We start from the raw sequence: 19,221 nt of genomic DNA, 5'->3' as shown, positions 1-19,221 counted from the left end.
ATGTTGAAATTTCAGCCACTTACCTTTGAAACAAATGTACTGCAGTCTAAACACATCAGAAGTCCCTGTTTTTCTTTTTTATTATCTAAAAAAAAAAACCATTACTTTCATTACAAATAATGAGAAGATCCCAAATAACATGCAAACAAAAAGACATCAGCCTCTTTTGCTTCACATCCTCTCAGCAGGTTTATCCATGAAATCTAATACGGGACCCCCCGAACATGTTCAACATGTACAGGTTCTGGATTTTGAGAAAGGAGGGAAAGAAGGTGTCATTTTAAGAATTTATAACCAAGTAAATCGGGAACAAATTATTATTCAAAGTATCTTTTGACACTACTGGTTAAAAGTTTCACAGCATCCCTTTTTTTTAAAATAGAAATTTAAGTAGTTCAAAGTTTAGTGGCAAACCAGAGGTAAAAAAAAAAGAAATGAAGAAAGTTATAAAAACTGAAAAACAATAAGTTTCAGAGGTATAAAAACAGCTTTTTCAGGGATCAAGTAATGGGTTACGATCTGACAGCTTTTCTGCAGCAACGGAAGTAAGTGATGTCCCAACTGACTTACAGACCTTGTATATAAAAGAAGAAGAAGAAGTGTTGGTACAGACTGTTACTACACCATCTTATCCAGCATGGTTTGGACAATATTGCACAGCAGGAAGTAAGTTATTGCGATCATATATATTGATATCATAATAAATTCACAAAGGAAGACAGACAGACAATTATAAGTCCCTCAAAAGTGTAGGTCTTTCCTTTAGAGAAACTGCAGAGAAAGTCAAGGTGTAGGTGAGTACAGTTTTCTACACCATGAAAAGGCAATGACAGACAGAAAACCACGACCAGCGTGATGTGATGAACTGGACAGAGGAGTGAAAGCAAGGCAACATTCAAGAGCAGCAGAATTGTGGGGACTTCTGCAAGAGTGTTGAGATTCATTTTCCAAACATAATTTGTTTTTTAAAAAGAAGATCCTGTAACTTTAATTATTGTACACATTTGGAGTTTTTTAATTATAAGCCAACCATATTAATTTGTGTTGTATATTAAGTGGTGCAGTATTATTTGAGTTTATTAAATGAATTAATATAAGTTACATTACTTTATTATTTCATATATATAATTTGTAGGTGTTCAACATTCAAGTTGTTTATTTCCATCCCCTGTAGTGTGGAGCACCTTTGGTTCCCACCTGCCACTGTTTGCAGGGGGACGGGTGTGAATGTGACAGTCTATGAGTTGCACGTGTCCTGCTAAGGGAGGAGAACAAAGATGAGTCCTGCCGTGTCGGTGGTGATTACAGCTAAAAGAAAATTGTTGCCCAGAGAGACAGGAGAACGCTACCAACCAAGAAATAAGGGTTACAATCCCATGATTTGTTTTTGTTTATATCTCTTGTTGTTTAATTGTTATATGCTTTAATTTAAGAGAGAATTTCAACAAAAACTGAAAAGTGGTCTTCTAACATTTTTAACTAGTGATGTGTATCGTGGAAATGGCCTGGAGGAAGTATCTAACATTGACCAGTTTGGACCATAAGCCAGAGCCTTCATGCACATGTAGCGGCCGTACCGCCAGTGTCCGCCAGGCGGAGTCCTCTCCCCTTACTCGGGCGCCAGAGCAGGTGCGCCGAGGTGAAGCAGCGCGGAGAGCTCGGGTGTTTCCGTCGCGGCTCGGCAGTGAACCGCTGAGAATGTGGGAATGCGGTTGCCGGAGGCAGTGGGCATTGCTAGACACTCGGCGGAGATGCGCGTACAGAAGCAGGAGCACTCAGCGGGTGGCTGTCGTCCAAGTTAACGGGGCTGTTTTGGGGATGTGGGTGGGAGCCCCGGACAGCGGTGTGTCGCTCGGAACAGGGCAGCAGGGTGTTTTTTTTTTTCTCCCCGTTATACCGGGGATTTTCTTGTAGGGGAGACGGAATAAGAGACAAGCCAAGAAGGATTCCCCAGCACTATGGAGCCACGCATTGCAGGCAGCGTGAGTATTAACGCAACAGACACCCAGGAGAGCCCTCAGGGGACTGGGCTTGTCACTGCTGGATTCACACCTCAACTTTTCCAGGACCTATTTTATTTAGGGGCAAACGCGCAACATCTTGAAGCACTCTCATAATTAAACACAGCATTTTTTTTTTTTTATGTAATTTTTGTTGAGTGTTGTTTAGGTGAAACAAGCTATAAGCTAATTGATAATTCATGTGATGAGTGTGACGGGCTCGTGTACAAAAATTAGACACACCTGCTGACCGATAGAGGCCGGGCTGGTAGCTTTGAGTGCCGCGCCTGGCGACTCATCAGCGGATTAATTTCTGAGGATTTCTTCCTGCCTTTTGTTGCTACGGCGGTTGCTACTGACGACCACTGAGCCCAAAATCGTAAACAGACGGACGGACATTAAATAAAGGGCAGACCCGTAGTAACCACAAGCTTTGCCTAATACTATCCAGCCTGTTATAGGTGTCCACTTTTCCTTACGCAGTGTTTAATTCTGACCTTCTCGTAGCCCAGACAAGGACAGACTGCGAGTCAAAAGGTGCAGGAGAAGTTGTAGTCTCTGTGACATGGTTACCAAATGTAACATAACCTCCTAGGGTCACAAAATACAACCAACCATGCAAAATTTAGGCCTCACTCTGTTTCTTTCTCTCTGTGTGTATTGGGTGCAGGAGGGGTTTGTTGGTCCCAGGATTGAGTTAACTGCGGCCAAGTAGCCAGATTACTGTGGATTAGCAGGCATTTAAAATAGTCACGTTATCCCACCAGTGCTTGCAGAGTCAGCTCGAACAACACCTTTTAGGCTGATTGCCAAATATTTGCTGAAAATAAATTGTATACCATAAAGGTGAATAACTGCACAAGTTGCAAATCGAAGCACACTGCATGAGCTTTCTTCTAATGGCAAGTCTCCTGGTAAATGTTTAGACCATGTTCCTGAGGTAACCAGCATTAAAGTCTTCATCGGTCAAAAGAGTTCATCCAAAGCCAAGAGTGAAGTGTGACTCACCATCTGTGGGGACATGGACTGGAAACAGCCCTTTTTATGGAGGTAGAAATGCGTGACCTGGATGCAGGCAGACACAGAGTTTATCTTTTTTCTTTATGCATCTTTGACCATGTTATGGATTACAATTTTACAACAGAGCTGGCATGAAAATGCACTTAAAAAACTGACAAACAATGTAGCAATACAAAAATATATGAGCTGAGCAGAGATTAAACGGTAAACAGAAAAAAATAGGGAAAGACTTTAATAATAGTTTCATCATGCGTGTCCTTTGTCAAACAAAAAATGACAAATATTTGCTGATTTCAGCATCTGAAATGAAAATTTACTGTTTTTTTTCTGTTCTATATCAGTGTAAATTATAAGATTTGTGGGTTTTGGACTGTTCAACAAACCCAAACATTTGAAGATGCCACCATGAGCTTTACTAACTCATAATTGGTGTTTTCCACTATTTTCTGACATTTTATAGGCAAAACATTGAATTGACTGATTAAAAAATGTACTTGATTTCTTCATAGATAATGAATAGTTATTTGCTGTAGCCCTAGAATATATGTAAGTCAGGTCTATGAACCCTTTTAAAGCCAAAACAGAGGGCAGACAACTCTAAATTGTGCATTTGTAAAGTGCAAAGTTGTTTGCCATGTTCTAAAAAATGTGTCTCATAATCACTGGATTTGAAAGTAAGCACAGAAGTGGTCATAAGTTCACATGTTCTTATTGCTAGAAATAACAAACTGACAGTAGTGGTGAATACAGAACTCTTAAATGATGCAAGATGAAACACTGGTTCATCCAATAAATGCAAAGTGTGAAGTAGAAGGTCAGTGTAGGAATACATAATAGAGCCGCAACAATTAGTTGATCGCCATGAAATTAATCTGCAACCATTTTTGATAGTCAATTAATCATAAAGTTTATTGTGCATTTTAAACACCAAATGATAAATCAATTCATCAAGGAAATAATCATCTGATTAATTCATAATTAGAATACCCATTAGTTGCAGCCCTAATATATAATTTCTCTGATCGAATACAGACACAACTGGATTTTTAAAAAGTGCCTGTTTTAGCACAAAAATCCACATTTCATGATCCTGATCTGAGTTCTTCACTGTCTGGGCCCAGAAGTCTGTAGTGGGTCCAACAAACCAAGGTTAGGAAATGTGTTTGGCAAGTAATATGATGTTGATTTGCAGTTTGGACTCTGGTGTGAAAACAGCTTAGCTCAGTCAAGGAATCATTAAAAAGCTGAAAGCCACAGCAGTATTATCTGAATCCCAAAGGATCTGGGGAGAAAAAGTTACCTCAGTGATCGATAACTTCACAGGGAGGCTTCAGTTTTTCTGTAAACTGACATCACTATTGTCTTTTTTCCTTCTCCAGTGTGAAAGGTGACAGTGAAATGAAATGCAAAGCATCTGACGCGCAACTCTAAACTTTTACCTGGTGCTGCTGCACATAGAGGTGACATTTCGTAACTGCATCAAGGTACTGGCCAGACACACTCACATGCACACAGTTTTTGTTATTAATCGTGGTCTGTTTGTGGTGGATACATATTCCATAATAGATTTAGAGTAGATTTTCTTTACTTTCCAGATCTACAAATGTTCCAAAAGTAAGTGTAAGATGTAGCCGTGTGTGTGTGCTGCCTCTGTAAAGATTTTGAAATGTGTGTCCTTGCTCACCAGTTGTGGAGTCTGTGAAACAAACAGCAGCATCATGTTCTACGGTTCTTCCTCTGGGGCCAGTATGTCCCTACCGTCCAAGAGCCGCCTGAAGCGCCAGAGCAGGACCTTCACGCAGGTATACAGTGAGGTCCAGAAGTGACTGTACTCACTCTCTCTCCCACACACACACACACACACACACACACTCTGTCACTTTGATCAGAACTCTTTCAATCTCAACGGACCATCCTAGTTGAACAGAGGTCAAAATAGAGAGTGAAAACAAACACATGCTAGTAAATGAACGTATTAATAAATAAATAAATAAATATATATATATATATATATATGTATGTGTGTGTGTGTGTGTATATGCAGTATTTACTGAAGTGGTTGGATGTGCACTATATCTAAATATGTTGTATGACACATTATGAATGGTAAGTTCAGTTACCAAAAAAAAACACAACACATTTCTCATTTGTCTCTAGTGTTATTTATTTATCCATGTAAATAGTTTGGGTTTATTTTGTGAGGTTAAAATGGGTTGTTGACTGTAACTGTGATACTGTTTTTGGAAAGATATGATTTTTGTTTTGTCAGGCTGGTGTTGTGGCTTTTGGGATTACAGTGTCGGTCAGTCCACCGCTTTAGTGCAGACTGAGATATGGGAACAACTGTTGGATGGATTGCCATGAAATTGGACTGAGATTTGATTTCATGAACATTCATGGTTATTGGAGGATGAATCCTACTGACTTTCCCTCTAGCGCCACCATGAGGTTGACATTTGTGGTTTTGAGATGTGACATTTGGTGTTGGCAGAAATGACAGAGATGGATGTTTCCAGACCATGGCCAATAAAACCAAAGTAGAGCTGCACAATTAATCGCAATATGGCCAAGTGCAATATCCAAATCGCTGGAGCTGCAAAAAATGCTGCAATATTTTTGATAAAGGAAAAATGTGTCACATTGTTGTGCTTTTTTTTTTTTTTTTAGCACCATTAGTGTTGTGGTGCTGCAACACTTATGACCTGCCTACAAATGTGTAGTTTGTTTGGTACAAGACCCAACAAAATCACATCATCATCATTTTTGAATTTGTTAAAGTGAAAATGAAATGCCAATATAGTTGCATATATTTTTCTTTTCTGTGCATATTGTGCAGCCGTAAAACAAAGCAATCTGCATGGCTAGACACCATAAGAGTCAAATGTTTTTTGTGATTTGGTTGAACTGACTTTAATATGTAGTACAAGAGGCATATACTGGACATATTGTCTGTTACACTGTGGCCCTACAGTGAAGTCGTTGTTGTCTGTCTGTTCATCAGGTCCTGTACCGCACTCTTAGTTACAGAGACCGTGTTCCAGCAGAAACTGGAACAAACACCCGTGGGGACCGGCGTTCAACAACTGAACCCCCGGAGCGACCGGCGGATGACCCAGCTGAACTGTCCACACAGAGCTCGGCCCCTGGGGTGCTGAAGATTTTTGGGGATGAAATCTGCGCTGGTGCCAACTACAAGAGCGTCTTGGCCACGCCACGCTCCAGTGCGCAGGAGCTGGTGAAAGAGGCACTCGAGCGTTACTCGCTCAACAAGGATGCTGCCCACTCTTATGTCCTGTGCGATGTGATCGGACACTTGGAGGGGGGAGGGGGGATAGGAGGAGGGGGCTGGCGGACTGAATGCCTGCGTGCACTGGGGGACAATGAAAAGCCGCTGCTGCTCCAAGAGCTGTGGAAACCCCGAGAAGGACACGCTCGCAGATTTGAGCTGCGCAGGAGAGCAGAGGTGGAGGAACTCAACGCCAAGGAGAAGGATACCATCACTGCTGGTGAGGAGACAGAGACACACACACACACACACACACACACATATATTTATAGACAGACAGGTACACACATACACACACACAGCAGCTGGTCTAATTCCCTTTCTTTCTTAACATGTCAAACTCAGCAGAAAAGCACAGCTCGTTAGCTCCTCTGCAGTGATTTTGTGTGTGTGTGTGTGTGTGTGTGTGTGTGTGTGTGTGTGTGTGTGTGTGTGTGTGTGTGTGTGTGTGTGTGGGGAGATGCAGTATCAGAGCTTTTGTCAGATGTTATCCCATGGAGAAAATTTCATTTCTGTGTGATTACCAATGTTTGTTGTATATGGAGCTGCTGATCTGTGAAGACAGTTTTTCATCTGGGTTTCTTTTAGAGAGACACACATTCACAAGTGCAGTCGAACACTTAAAGAAACACACACACACAAACAGTGCAGTAGAAATGCATGGACAGCTGGTCGATTGATTGAGTGAAAGCTGAATCCTTTGCAACCAGAGGTGTGGATCAGTGAGGACACTGGTGTTTATATGAATGACACATTTCTACTTGAGGGAGGTGATATTCACTTTCATGCTAAAGTACCTGCACATAACTGTACTGGCTCACACCTGAACTGTGAACTCTTAAGTGATATTACAGTTTCCCTGAGAGACTGACTCTATTTTGTAGATAGATTTCAATAGATAATAACACACTGCAAAAACTCAGGAAAACAACTGTTGTGACTTTACATCTGCATTGCAGTAATATGAATCTATGTCTGTGTGTCTCTCTTCAGGAATCATGCAGTGACCTTTATGTGAAATTGGTTTACTGATTGATGAAAAGTTTTCCATTTACACACACGTGCACACACACTCATCCCTGTGCATCCTGTTGAAGAAATTCACAAACACCCAGTTAGAGAACAAGAGTGTTCAGAGCGTCACTGTCAGAGATCGCACTTTCCAGCAACACTAACATTTCTCACGAGGCATGCCAGGGTTACTGGTTGCTATGTCAACATCTGTGGTAGAGAGTCAGTCAGCAATCTCTTTTACTGTGTTTTATTCTTGTGTGATGCAGCGGTATCATTTTCAGATGGAAGAGAGGACAATTAACAAAGTAACCCGTAAAAGCATGAAACCCTGAACGGATAAGGCTGGTGGTGCTCTGCATTTTCTAATGGTCAACAAATCCCATGAAACCAAACCTATGATGCTTTAGACAAGCTCCCAATCACGTTTCTATCTACCTGTTTGTTTTCTTGCGTGTTAGTCTGTCTCGAAAATCAACCAATACACCCTTAAATGTCAGTATGATGACTTTGAGTATTTGATTTGTTTTCATTAGCTCTCTGCATGACAGACGCTTTAGTGATGATCAGATCTTCAAGTGCTTAAAATGTATATAAATATCACCCAGATTATGTGAACTGTGGATATTTTATTTCACCTGTTCCGGTGGCTCTGGCAGCTCTACACCTGTGTGTTACGTAAACGTTACGTTACCCTGTGAGCGACTTCACTTATATATGTTAAACTGCGGCAGGCAAATTCAATTTAGTATTAATTTAATACTACAAAAAATAAGTCACTACATTCATGGGAAAACGGATCGTCAATCACTGATACCATCGTCCATCGGCACAACCCCGGTGTGAACGCACCCAAGAAGCATCGAGGACGCATTTGAGATCCGATCTCTCGGGTAGTCAGGGCCACGTGTGTCCACATTGATGGGCCGCCTACTCTACTGACGTCCTCTGACAGTCTAATTAGTCCCGCCACAGTTTCATAGGCCCTGTTCAGACCTGGTATTAACATCCGTCTCAGGTGATCCGATCACAAGTGGACTGCTCTCAGTTCGTCAGTTCACACCTGGCGTCTCCACATGCGTCTCTATTGACCCCTTGTGATCGGATCTCGCATGTCCGTTGTTAATGTGCTTGTGTGTGTGTGTTAGTGTCGGTGTGTGTGAGAGAGCGAGTGGGGCATAGATTGGTTATTTGTATATAAAACTTGGAAGTGAGATCCGATCACAAGCGGTCAATTGAAACGCATGTGGAGGCGCATTTTAAGGTCAGGTGTGAACTGACGAACTGAGAGCTCCACTTGTGATCGGATCACTGAAGACGCATGTTAATACTAGTGCTCACCGATTAAGCTTAATGTCATCATCATCGTGATATGAACATGTGCAATAAACGCATCGCGAAAGACTGACTGAAGACTTTGTCTGTGATCTTCATTCAGCTTCGCGCAGCAAAACTGTGAATGCACATTTCAATATTTGTGTATTTTCAATTTCTGCCAAAAAAAAGTCAAAAAAGTAAGGTTATTGCAAAAAAAAAAAAAAAAAAGTTAGTTTATGTTTGGTTAAGGTGGAAAAGTTGGCATGTCAGTAAAAGCAGAATACAACAAAGTGCAATGGAAACAGATTTAGCAAATAAACTATGACGTCCATCAAGGATGTGAAGTGACCAAACATTGTGGCAGGTGAAAACACCATCTGTGTGGATCAATGAGAACTGTAGCTTCCCTCAATTTATAGATCAAATAAACATAAATGCCATGGTTCCATCACGTTTTCCAAGTTAGGTTCAAATTCTTTCTGACCTCCCTACATTGTCCGTGCCGTAGATGCGTGCTTGTGCGCATATTCATTTTATTAAATGTTTTCTCACTTTTCTGCATGTAACAGATCCCTACTTTTTGTTAAGTGTATTATCGCAGAAACCCCTTTTTCCACTGTTCTTGTAGGTTTCTGTAATTTCCTAAAACAGCGCGTTGCTGCAGTTTTAGACTATGCATTTGTTGGGGACTATTTTAAACGGCAGATTAAGACACATTTGGTGTGCAGGTTAAGTATTTACGGCAGGATGATGTATGTGGGAAGATGTCACCCAGTGCAACAGTGTGGCTCACTGATGTATTTTTAATAGTTCTTTTTATGAAATTGGAGCTCATCAGCACAGAGAAATAAACTATATCAGGCTCTGGCAACACAGACTTGATTTGTTTACATTTAGTAAAATATAGATTATCCCCAGCCTTACCCATCTCATTAAAAGCATTTTTTTTTTTTTTTTAAATGTGCTTTAAAACATCGCAAACACAGTTAAACAGCTTATACCTTTCTGTTTAGCATCTGAAAATATCAACAAAAGACAATCACAGCAAAGAAAGTCTTCCGGGATAAACTAATACATATAAATACACATATTTAAATTTTCACACTAACCCCTTTCTCTGTTGTGTTATAGTGTTTACAAGGTCACATACCCTTGAGTCCCCTTTCGTTCTCTCTTCTGTCTCTAACTTTGTGTCCTTTTTTCTCCCCTTGGTGTATATGTGAGCGTGCACCTGCATTTGTGAATTGTGTGTATTCCCACATACACTTTCTATGATGAGATAGCACTTTAAAGGTACTGTAGGATTTTCATTAAACACATGAACACATCACAGCCAAATTAATTATATTATCATCTGTAAGTGAAATATTCTACATCCCCAACAAAAAAAAACAACCTAAATTGACTCACATGAAAGCACAAAGTTATTAATTTGACGGTGATATGTTAGGAGGAAAATCCTGTACCTCACACCTTTAACCGTGTATCTCTTCCTACCAACTGGTGGAGTGACTCACTAGAAGCGTCACAGACCTCTTTGCTCCACAGTGCTTGCATGTCTAGCGGTGTGTGTGTGGCTGGTGTGTGTGTGTTTATGGGAGTTATTCTGTGCTTGGTGTCTTGGTGGGGGGGTGTTGTCTCAGCCCTCCCCCTCCTAACCCCTCCCACCCTGCTGTAGGGCCCAAAACCCCCCAATTCCTGGCGGCTCTAATGGGTCGGTCCGGGCTTGGCAAACACAGGAGCTCCCCCCTACGGTCTGGTCGAGTGGTACAGTCCAGCTCTAAAGGTGGGGACTGGCCTCAGGTAGGGTGGCTGTCAGTCATTGCCATGGAGACCACCTCTACCTGCCTTGTCACCAGTGCCACACCCATTTCCAGTGATTCAACCAGTGTGAGTGTGTGTGTCAATCTGTGTGAGCCATTGCATGGCCTCAAAGTCCTCCGACTGAAACCATGAGGAGCAGCTGAGTTCACCTTTCATCAGGTTCACTGTTGTCAGCCACATGTGCTGCCTCATCCAGCGCCATTGACTTCATCTGACTGGTTTTACTCAGTTTCCACTCGGTTCACACATGACTGTTCCTAAGACGTTACTTAATCCGGGCTTCACTCATGAGTCAGTCTTACATTCTAACGGTGCATGTGACATTTAAGTACACTTTCTTTTTTATTTTCCACACTTTACATTTCTTTTATTCTGTGTCCTCAACTTCTCTTTCCCTGCTCCTCTTCCTCCTTTTGCTCCTTATTATTATTCTCCACCCGTTCTACCTCTTGCCCTTCTCTCTCCCTCCCTGTTCTCTCGCTTGCTATTCCTCTCTGCCATCCTGTAGATATTAATGCCCAAGCTCGTAAGCTCCAGAGGAACAGGGCGAAGGGGACACTGACCCTGCCCCGCTCCAGCAACTCATCCTTCTGCCGCAGCCTCAGTGAAACCAGCCTCAACCAGGTGGGGCCTCCCATTGAAGCTTAGTCAGGATGATTGATTGTTATTATTCATGGGACTTGTTATCAGCCTGGCTTAGGTCCTGAATGCTGGTGTGTTTCTGTGTGTCTTTTCAGCTGGGAGTAGGAGACGAGCCCAAGCGTTATTACTCCACCCTGCCAGGGCCCTTAAGGGGCCGGGAACGGGAAGTGGCCTCCAGCGGGCGGAGGAAAGAGGAGGGGAGTCAGGGAGGGGTGAGGCACTCTCTGTACCAGTCGCCACATCTCCTTCTGCTGCAGGGATACAATCGGCAGGTGAGGATAGTAGGTAGAAGATGTGTGCTGTTCCAGACCTCTGATATTTCTGATCATATTGTGACATTAGTCATGTTGTGTGTTGCAGGACTGCCTGGTGTACCTGCTGAACAGAGAGCAGCACACAGTCGGTCAGGAGACTCCATCAGCTCGTCCCAACATCTGCCTGTTTTCCCCTGACATCCTGCCCCTCCACTGCCGCTTGCGCAGAGTCCCCGCTCCCCGTCGCCATGCCAACAATAACAACAAGGGAGAGGAGTTGGCGGAAAGTCAGCGGTTCTGTGTTGCAGTTGAGCCTGTGCTCCACGCCACCGTTCTGGTGAACTTTTCCCGCTGCGAGCGCTCCACCACGCTGCGACACGGTGACCTCCTCTCCTTCGGAGCGCATTACATCTTCCTGTACAAGGACCCCACGGGTGCTAAGCCTCTGCCTGCTCAGACCTTGGCACGCCTTCGCACCCTGGGGCAGCTTTACGATGCAGGAGTGGAGGAAGGAGAGGGCGGGGCTCAGACTTGTAAGATGTGTGGTTCTGTGCTGAAGGACAGAGCAGCCCAGGTGTCGAGTGCTCCGGCAGTCAGACGTAGCTTCAAACCCCACCTGGTGAAACCCCGCAGCGGGGGGACAACAGCAGGAGGACCCCTTAGTTTGACAGGAGGGGAAGGAGGCGGAGGAGGAGGAGGAGGAGGAGGAAGAGGAGGAGGAGGGGGAGGTCAGAAAAGGAGGCTACAGCTGGAGTTTGACCAGGCTCATGAAGACCAGCTGTTAAACAGAATCGTGTCCCTCATAGAACCTGGAGGTGTGTGCTCTGACTTACAATATGTAGGAAACAAAACTTCAGTAGACTCACACAATACAGACTTTTTTAATCTCAGTTGATGTACTGTGTTGCAATTAAAATGTAATTTCACCCAAATTACAAAAAAATGATGTTTTTACCTCTAGTAGTATCTAGCCATGCAGATAGTTTGGGTTTTATTTGCCCAGTTTTTTAGATATGTCTCATCTCTGCTGACAGAACGATACGGAGGAGGTGCATAAAATCTCATTTCTGGTGCACAAAGCATTTTTAAAAAAAATGTTTTTAATGTATCTCTGCAACATGAGCTACAGAACAACAAAATGAGGGCTGGGATGAGGTTGTAAATAAAATACACAGGTACAGTTCATCACACAGGGATTTGGGCGCAGTCACCCTTAATATTGAAACAAAAAAGAGAGCTAAGGAAAAATGGTGAGAAGAGCATTAATCAATGTAAGAGCCCCGTTTCATCAGTTTTCTTTTTGTTGTCAAAGGTTATAGAAATCAAATGGTGACTATAGAATCAATCCATTGAAAAATGACATTTGAGTCTTTCATAACCGGGCTGATGTGATCCTTTACACCTGTGTGTTTCTCCTAGGAGACGACCATAAGCTGACACCAGCCTACCTGCTGTGTCTGTGCATACAACACTCTGCCTCAACCTTCCCACCTGGGAGTTTTGGAAAACTGCTGCTCAAGATCGTGCGGCGAATTCAGACCATCGCATGGGTCAGTGTCTGCCTGTCTAACTGTCTCCGTGTTTGTCTTTCGGTCTCTGTGGTGCTTTGGTCATTAAGATGACCCCATGTGGAGGGAAACCAGTCAGCCGTGTCAGGTCAGGTGAATAGTTAAACAGGGTTGCATTTCTTTTGTATTGAACTGTATTACAGACAGGCACACACAGTATTCACCTCCTACCTAAACCATGAATTGAGCAATTTCTGTAGCAACAACTTGGCTACCTCTTGTCATATTGTTTTTTTTTTATTATTGATTCACTGAATTATTATTTAATCATGAATAAAAATAACATTTTGGAGAAATTTGAGTTTAAATCTCATCGTAGTACAGAAAGTGCCATTTTGAGTGTTGCTAATGATCTATTGATTGTGACTGATGCTGGTGACTGCTCGGTTCTGATACTACTTCACCTTGGTGCTGAATTTGACACGACTTACCAAAGGCTCAGTCGATCAATCACCTTAAGAAGTCCCTTCATTGATTCAAATCATATCTGAGCCATAAGACTTTCTCTGTTTCAGGTGGTAATCCCTCATCTTCCACAGCCCAAATTACATGCAGCGGGCCACAAGGCTCAGTTCTAGGTCCATTGTTATTCTCAATAAACATGCTTCCACTTGGGGATGTTATTTGTAAATCTAAAATGTCCCTTTTATGCAGATGACACCCAACTATATGTACCTTTAACAGTGGCCGACACCAGCAGTCTAAATAACCTTATAAACTGCCTCAGGTAAATGTTGGATGTCAAAGATTCAATCCACAATAACCTTGGCAGACTATATGTTAAACATTTTGAGTACAGTTTGACTCTCAAATCAGTTAAGTCTTTTTTATCCTCTACTGACCTGAAGAAAGTCACCCGCACTTTTATCTCCATATCCATATTTACTCTTGCTTGAGCCAAAGTTCTCTCTTGCCTGCAGCTGGTTCACACTGCAGCAGCGAGGATGTTTATCATTGGCTACCTGTTCATTTTAATATTGTTTTGAAAATGTTGCTAATAACATTCAAAGGCCCCAAATTATATTTCTGAACTCCTTGCTGTTTATGAGCCCAACTCCTCTGGCACGGATCTCCTGGCTGTCCCTAGATCAAGGTGGCTAACTAGAGATAACAGAGCCGACTCTGGGACACTATGCCAGAGGACCGTAGGCTTTCCAATTAGGTATCTACCCTCAAGTCCCTTCTCAAAACACACTTGTACAGATTGGCGTTTTCATGTTACACTCTACAACTTGCTGTTAGCGTCTGTCATTTGGTGCGTGGAGCTTATTTTGTACTTGTGTCTTTGTGTAAATTTGTCTGTTTATGTTTGTTTTGCTTTGTTGTGTTTTAATAGTTTATCCTAGATTTATCTGTGTGAAGCTCTTTGTAAGTCTTTTAAAAATGCTACACAAATTATTATTATTATTATTGTTTAAAAGCTGGTAAATATCAGGAAATGATTTGGCCGATCCTGATGTAATCTTGAGTCAAATTCAGTTTTGTTAGTTAGCGTTATTTAAATATCTGGGATTTGCTGTATAAAATGGTGTGGGTACTTTCTTTCCTGAAGGGTGTTTTTATTATTTATTGTATTTATAATAAGGGTAATATTATATTTAGGCCAATAGGGCACAAGGTAATTATCAATGTGTGTCACTGTGAGCATGCAAGGTTTTGTAAATATGATAGCAGTATTTCTCTCGCCAGGTTAGTGATAGCGTCATGAAGTGTGCTTCTCCTACGCACATCCTAAAAGTTTAATGAGCACTTAATTGCTGTGTGTGTGTGTGTGTGTGTGTGTGTGTGTGTGTGTGTGTGTGTGTGTGTGTGTGTGTGCGCCTTTCAGGAGAAGACAAAGGAGCTGGCTCAGAAGCAAGCTCAGCAGTGAGTATTGTTTTCCGACTTGTGTTAGAAAGAAAGAGAGCATGTGTGCTTTTTGTACAGTGTATGTCGATGTGTCCAGTCTGTCAGTCTGTCTACCTAACTGTGTTTAACCCACCACTGTTTCTGTGTGTGTGTCTATGTAGCCAGGACCCGGCCTCCCTGTCTCTGCTCAGTATCTCAGACTTGATCCCAGACCTGCAGACCATCTTCTTCTGGATGTCCAACTCCATCGAGATCCTCTACTTTATACAGCAAAGAGCACCAGCGTACACACACAGCATAGAGACACTGCAAGGTACACACACAGACACACACAGTCTGAATGATGAGCGTGGAAACAACTTGGCTGAAGAGTCATTACTCACACTGACATCCAGTAGATACTGATAAGGCTGCAACACTCCCTCTCTCTCAGTATATATCTCTTAAATATGCCTCTGCCTCTGTCATCCATGTGTAGGGTCAAAGGAGTCGTTGCTATCGGCGACCATATCAGCCAATGAGGAGGCAATGACTATCTTGGAAGAAGTGATCATGTACACTTTCCAACAATGTGTCTACTATATCACCAAGGTAATCTGTCACGGTGGCAACAGCGCCATCCTCCTAATCATGAAGACATTATTTATCTTGTTTTTAAAACTGGCCTACATGAATAATAACAGACCCTCATTACACAGAGGATCTGATTGAGTTGTCTCACACACACACACACACACACACACACACACACACACACACACACACACACAACACACACACACACAATTTATGACTAGATGAGGTAAGAGTATGACTAACTTTGTGTGTGTGTGTGTGTGTGTGTGTGTGTGTGCAGGCTCTTTATGTAGTGTTACCAGGTTTGTTGGACTGTAATCCATTCCCAGTTGACAGCTCTGAGCCCTGCTGGAAAGGAGGTGTGGGGTTTCCTGAACCTATACGCAGGGTTCTCCAGGTAAGCACGTCTTGTTTTTTATACTGTATTGTAGTGCAGTTAGGGCTAGTGATTAAACAATTAGTCGATTGATTAATTAGTCAATTGGCAGAAAATGCATCGACAGCAATTTTAATAATCGATTGATCACTTTTATCAAGGAAATATGCCAATCATTCTCTGGTGGGAATCTCTCAACGATGAGCATTTGCTGCTGTTTTGTGGTTTAAATTGAGTATTTGAGTTTCCGACTTTAGTTTGGACAAAATAAACAATCTGAAGAACTTGGTAGATACAAGATACAATGATTAGCCAGAAAAATAATCTACAAATTAATCAATAATGTTCCGTTTAATTACAGAAATAGTTAAGGGGATCATGGATGAATTTAAAGAAATTCTAAAACTAATTTTAAATATTAATTAGGTCTGAATAGGACAGAGTGGGCTGCTGACACCTGTCCTTATTTTGCTTCATACAGCAAGAAATCTTGTCTCACATGAGGTGACAAATATCTGCAAAGGTCAGAACAGCCAAACTCTTGTTTCTTGTCCACATTTTTCCCCACAATGGAACCATGTGTTTCGACTGTTCACTTGCCTCACAGAGAAACTGATGAAAACAGATCTAAAATCCGTTCGAGTATTTGAAACTTTCTGAGCTGCTGATGCATCACTGGTTAATACAAACAGTTCTTTATATTAAAGAGATCCCAAAGCAAAGATACCAACTGTGTCTGACATGATGCAGAAGACACTGGAATATTTCCATAAAAAGTCTTAGGTTTGAACATTTTACTTGGGTGTAGTTTCACTGATGCATAATGTGTAAAGTATGTGATATTATGTATAATTCTTGTCTATATATGATTGACAAAAGCAACAGTGTGATGTTGACAGACTGACATGTTTTTTCTTGTGTGTGTGTGTGTGTTCAGGTGTTTCAAAATGCCCAGGAGCTTTTGCAGGGCTACCAGGTCCACCTGGAGATCCAGGCTCAGATGTTTGCTTACCTCTTCTTCTTCTCCAATGTGTCGCTGTTTAACCAGCTAATGGACAAAGGTAGGGCAACAAAAAAAAAAAAAAAGCATGCACACTCACACTCTCTCTTCCATTAGACCTCCCTCCGGATTTATACAGTTGTTAGTGTTTGTGACACAGACAGAGAGAGAGAGAGAGAGAGAGAGAGAGAGAGAGAGAGAGAGAGTGTGTGTCCTTGTGTCCTTGTCAGCATTTTGACAGAGACTAACCCAGATTTGTCCTCAATGCCCTTCTCCTAACTGCATTCTGTTTCTCCCCCTCTTACTCCTCCTCCTCCTCTTCCTCCTCCTTCCTGCCTTCCTTCCTTCCATCTGGCCATCAGGGGGTGAGACACAGAGGAGTAGAGGTTGGGTTGGATGGAGAGAGAGAGGAGATAGAGAAGGGGAGGGGCGACTAAGGGCAGAGTGAAGGGTAAAGGGCTGGAAGGCCATTCAGTTGTTGTGATGACCTTGCTAATAGTCCATTACCTTGTCTAAATAAAGAAAACAGTAATTTACCACCAGTTATATGTAGGTGTCTGACTACCCATCACTTCCAACCTCCACACCCTCACTTTATATCTGCAGCCACACACACACACACACACACACACACACACACACACACACACACACACACACACACACACGCCATATGTCTTCATTAGCCGGTGGAGACAGGAGAGATCACATGTCTGGCAAAGGGAGAAGGAGAAATACCTTTATATTCATGCAGAGGCTACCCTGTCCCCCACTTCATCCCCACCTCCCTCTCCCTTCTCTCCCATCCTGTCTATCTGGCTCTCTCCCTCTCTCCCCCTTTTTTTTTTTGTTGCTCATTGATATTTCATTGCTGATGGTGTCCATGGTAACAGTGAAGTGAGTTTGTAGCAGGTAACGCTGACGTTTGCAACGGGCCTTCTGCAAATCACGCGCACGTTCACTTGCTCACATTCACTCAGGAAAAAAAGACTGATCGAGGAATTCAAAAAGAAGAGATGTAACATGCTGCAGATGCTCTGCTCTGTAATTGATTTGTTTGATTGTGTGTACGAGTGTGTTATGACATCTCGCCCCCTGCAAACAGATCATAATGGATAGCTCTTTGTTGTTTGGACTGTTGGTTTGAGAGTGCACAGTGTCTTTTCTGTGTCTAAAGGTGCTATGAAGCATTATGACACCTTGGCTAAGGGGTTAAGTGATGTCTCGTCTGCTTGCGATGCCTCACACGTAGATTACTCTATGCCTAGACATAAGCCTATTACAGAGGGGAGTGTGTGCATCCAAAACATATGGTAGAATATTTGAAGAGTTATGTCGGAGCTGTCTCAACATAATGCTGCTGATTTATTCTCTGCCTGAAGCTTCCTGTCATGTCTAATTTCTATTAAACTGAATATGAAATCTCAGTGTTTTTTTGGTACTGACCAGTATTGACCAATATTCATCTGCACATACTCAATGTTCATCGATCTCTAGCATTGATTCTCGGACCAGATTCAGAATCTTATTTACTTATTCTGCTCAGATAGCTCCTGATTTCTTTTTTCTACTTTATTGCTTCTCATATAATTATAAGAGGACAAACACAAAAATAGGTGTCAGAGAGCCACAGAACCTATTGATACACTTTGAAATGTCTGTCTTTATACAAATGTTCTAGTAGTGCCTTTGCAATGGGTTGAGGACAACAGGCAATTCACTAATTGATCATGAAAATAATTGGAAGATATGAAAATTGATCATTGATAAGAAAAATAATCACTTGTACATTAAGTTATTGTCAATTGTCTGTGTGTGTGTGTGTGGTTCTATGTTTCTACATGTTTGTATTTGCAGTACTTGTATTTCATCTTGTTTGTATCTACTTGCACAGGAAGTGAAGATGTAAAGTAGCTAAATGTGCTCGCTTCTCCTTGTATGAGAAAAGAAAAAGAAAAGAAAAAAAAAAAGAGGTTTTGTAGTCCAGTTGTTTGTCATTGTTAGTACCAAAGCCCAGCAGAGACCTGAGCTCACTTTAGGGGGTATTTCGGAAAGCTTAAAAAGGCATTACGGCTGTAGTGAGGTAATGTACCGACAGATTGACAAACTCTGGGATGCCTGCTTGACAAATGCTAGATTTAGAGTTATCGCCTGCTTAACTTGCCTCAAAACTTCTTTCAGTTCTTTGATGTGATACAGAGACAGGAGGGATTAGACAGTGAGGAATGCAGTAAAACACAAACCCAGCTCAGCCCTTCTGCAGCAGTCTCGATTTGTATTCTGCGAGGAGCCGGCGGCTGGTGGCTGTTGCTATTGTTTCATTGACTTCAATATCAACTTAATTAAAAATTAATCTCTCTATTCCCGTACAATACACACATAAACATGCATAGAAACACACAGTCCCTTCTACTCTGCCTCTCTCTCAGATGTGCACTCATGCAACGCTAGAGTAGAAATTTACTGCAGTGTTTGTGATGAAATAACTTAACAATTGTG

The 19,221-nt window shown here is 42.1% G+C and overlaps 1 protein-coding gene across 3 annotated transcripts in view; it reads left to right on the top strand.

The window, feature by feature from the left end:
- Positions 1–1,721: 1,721 nt before the first annotated feature.
- radil (Ras association and DIL domains) overlaps positions 1,722–19,221 on the top strand; it is a 26,490-nt gene continuing 8,990 nt past the window's right edge. Inside the window, exons 1-14 of one of the 3 annotated variants that reach the window (XM_056371586.1) lie at positions 1,722–1,982; positions 4,400–4,504; positions 4,708–4,822; positions 6,022–6,526; positions 10,313–10,420; positions 10,967–11,082; positions 11,196–11,372; positions 11,461–12,169; positions 12,774–12,904; positions 14,751–14,788; positions 14,932–15,083; positions 15,249–15,361; positions 15,627–15,743; positions 16,660–16,783. In XM_056371586.1, coding sequence (XP_056227561.1) covers positions 4,739–4,822; positions 6,022–6,526; positions 10,313–10,420; positions 10,967–11,082; positions 11,196–11,372; positions 11,461–12,169; positions 12,774–12,904; positions 14,751–14,788; positions 14,932–15,083; positions 15,249–15,361; positions 15,627–15,743; positions 16,660–16,783 — 2,374 coding nt within the window. In that variant the 5' untranslated portion in view covers positions 1,722–1,982; positions 4,400–4,504; positions 4,708–4,738. The remainder of the gene's footprint in view (positions 1,983–4,399; positions 4,505–4,707; positions 4,823–6,021; positions 6,527–10,312; positions 10,421–10,966; positions 11,083–11,195; positions 11,373–11,460; positions 12,170–12,773; positions 12,905–14,750; positions 14,789–14,931; positions 15,084–15,248; positions 15,362–15,626; positions 15,744–16,659; positions 16,784–19,221) is intronic. The other 2 variants (XM_056371588.1, XM_056371589.1) reach the window with 2 other exon arrangements.

Source organism: Seriola aureovittata, chromosome 3 (genome assembly GCF_021018895.1).
Source record: "Seriola aureovittata isolate HTS-2021-v1 ecotype China chromosome 3, ASM2101889v1, whole genome shotgun sequence".
Classification (NCBI taxonomy): domain Eukaryota; kingdom Metazoa; phylum Chordata; class Actinopteri; order Carangiformes; family Carangidae; genus Seriola; species Seriola aureovittata.
The sequence above is the reverse complement of the archived record's forward strand: the minus strand, read 5'-3'. Positions and strand labels throughout refer to the sequence as shown.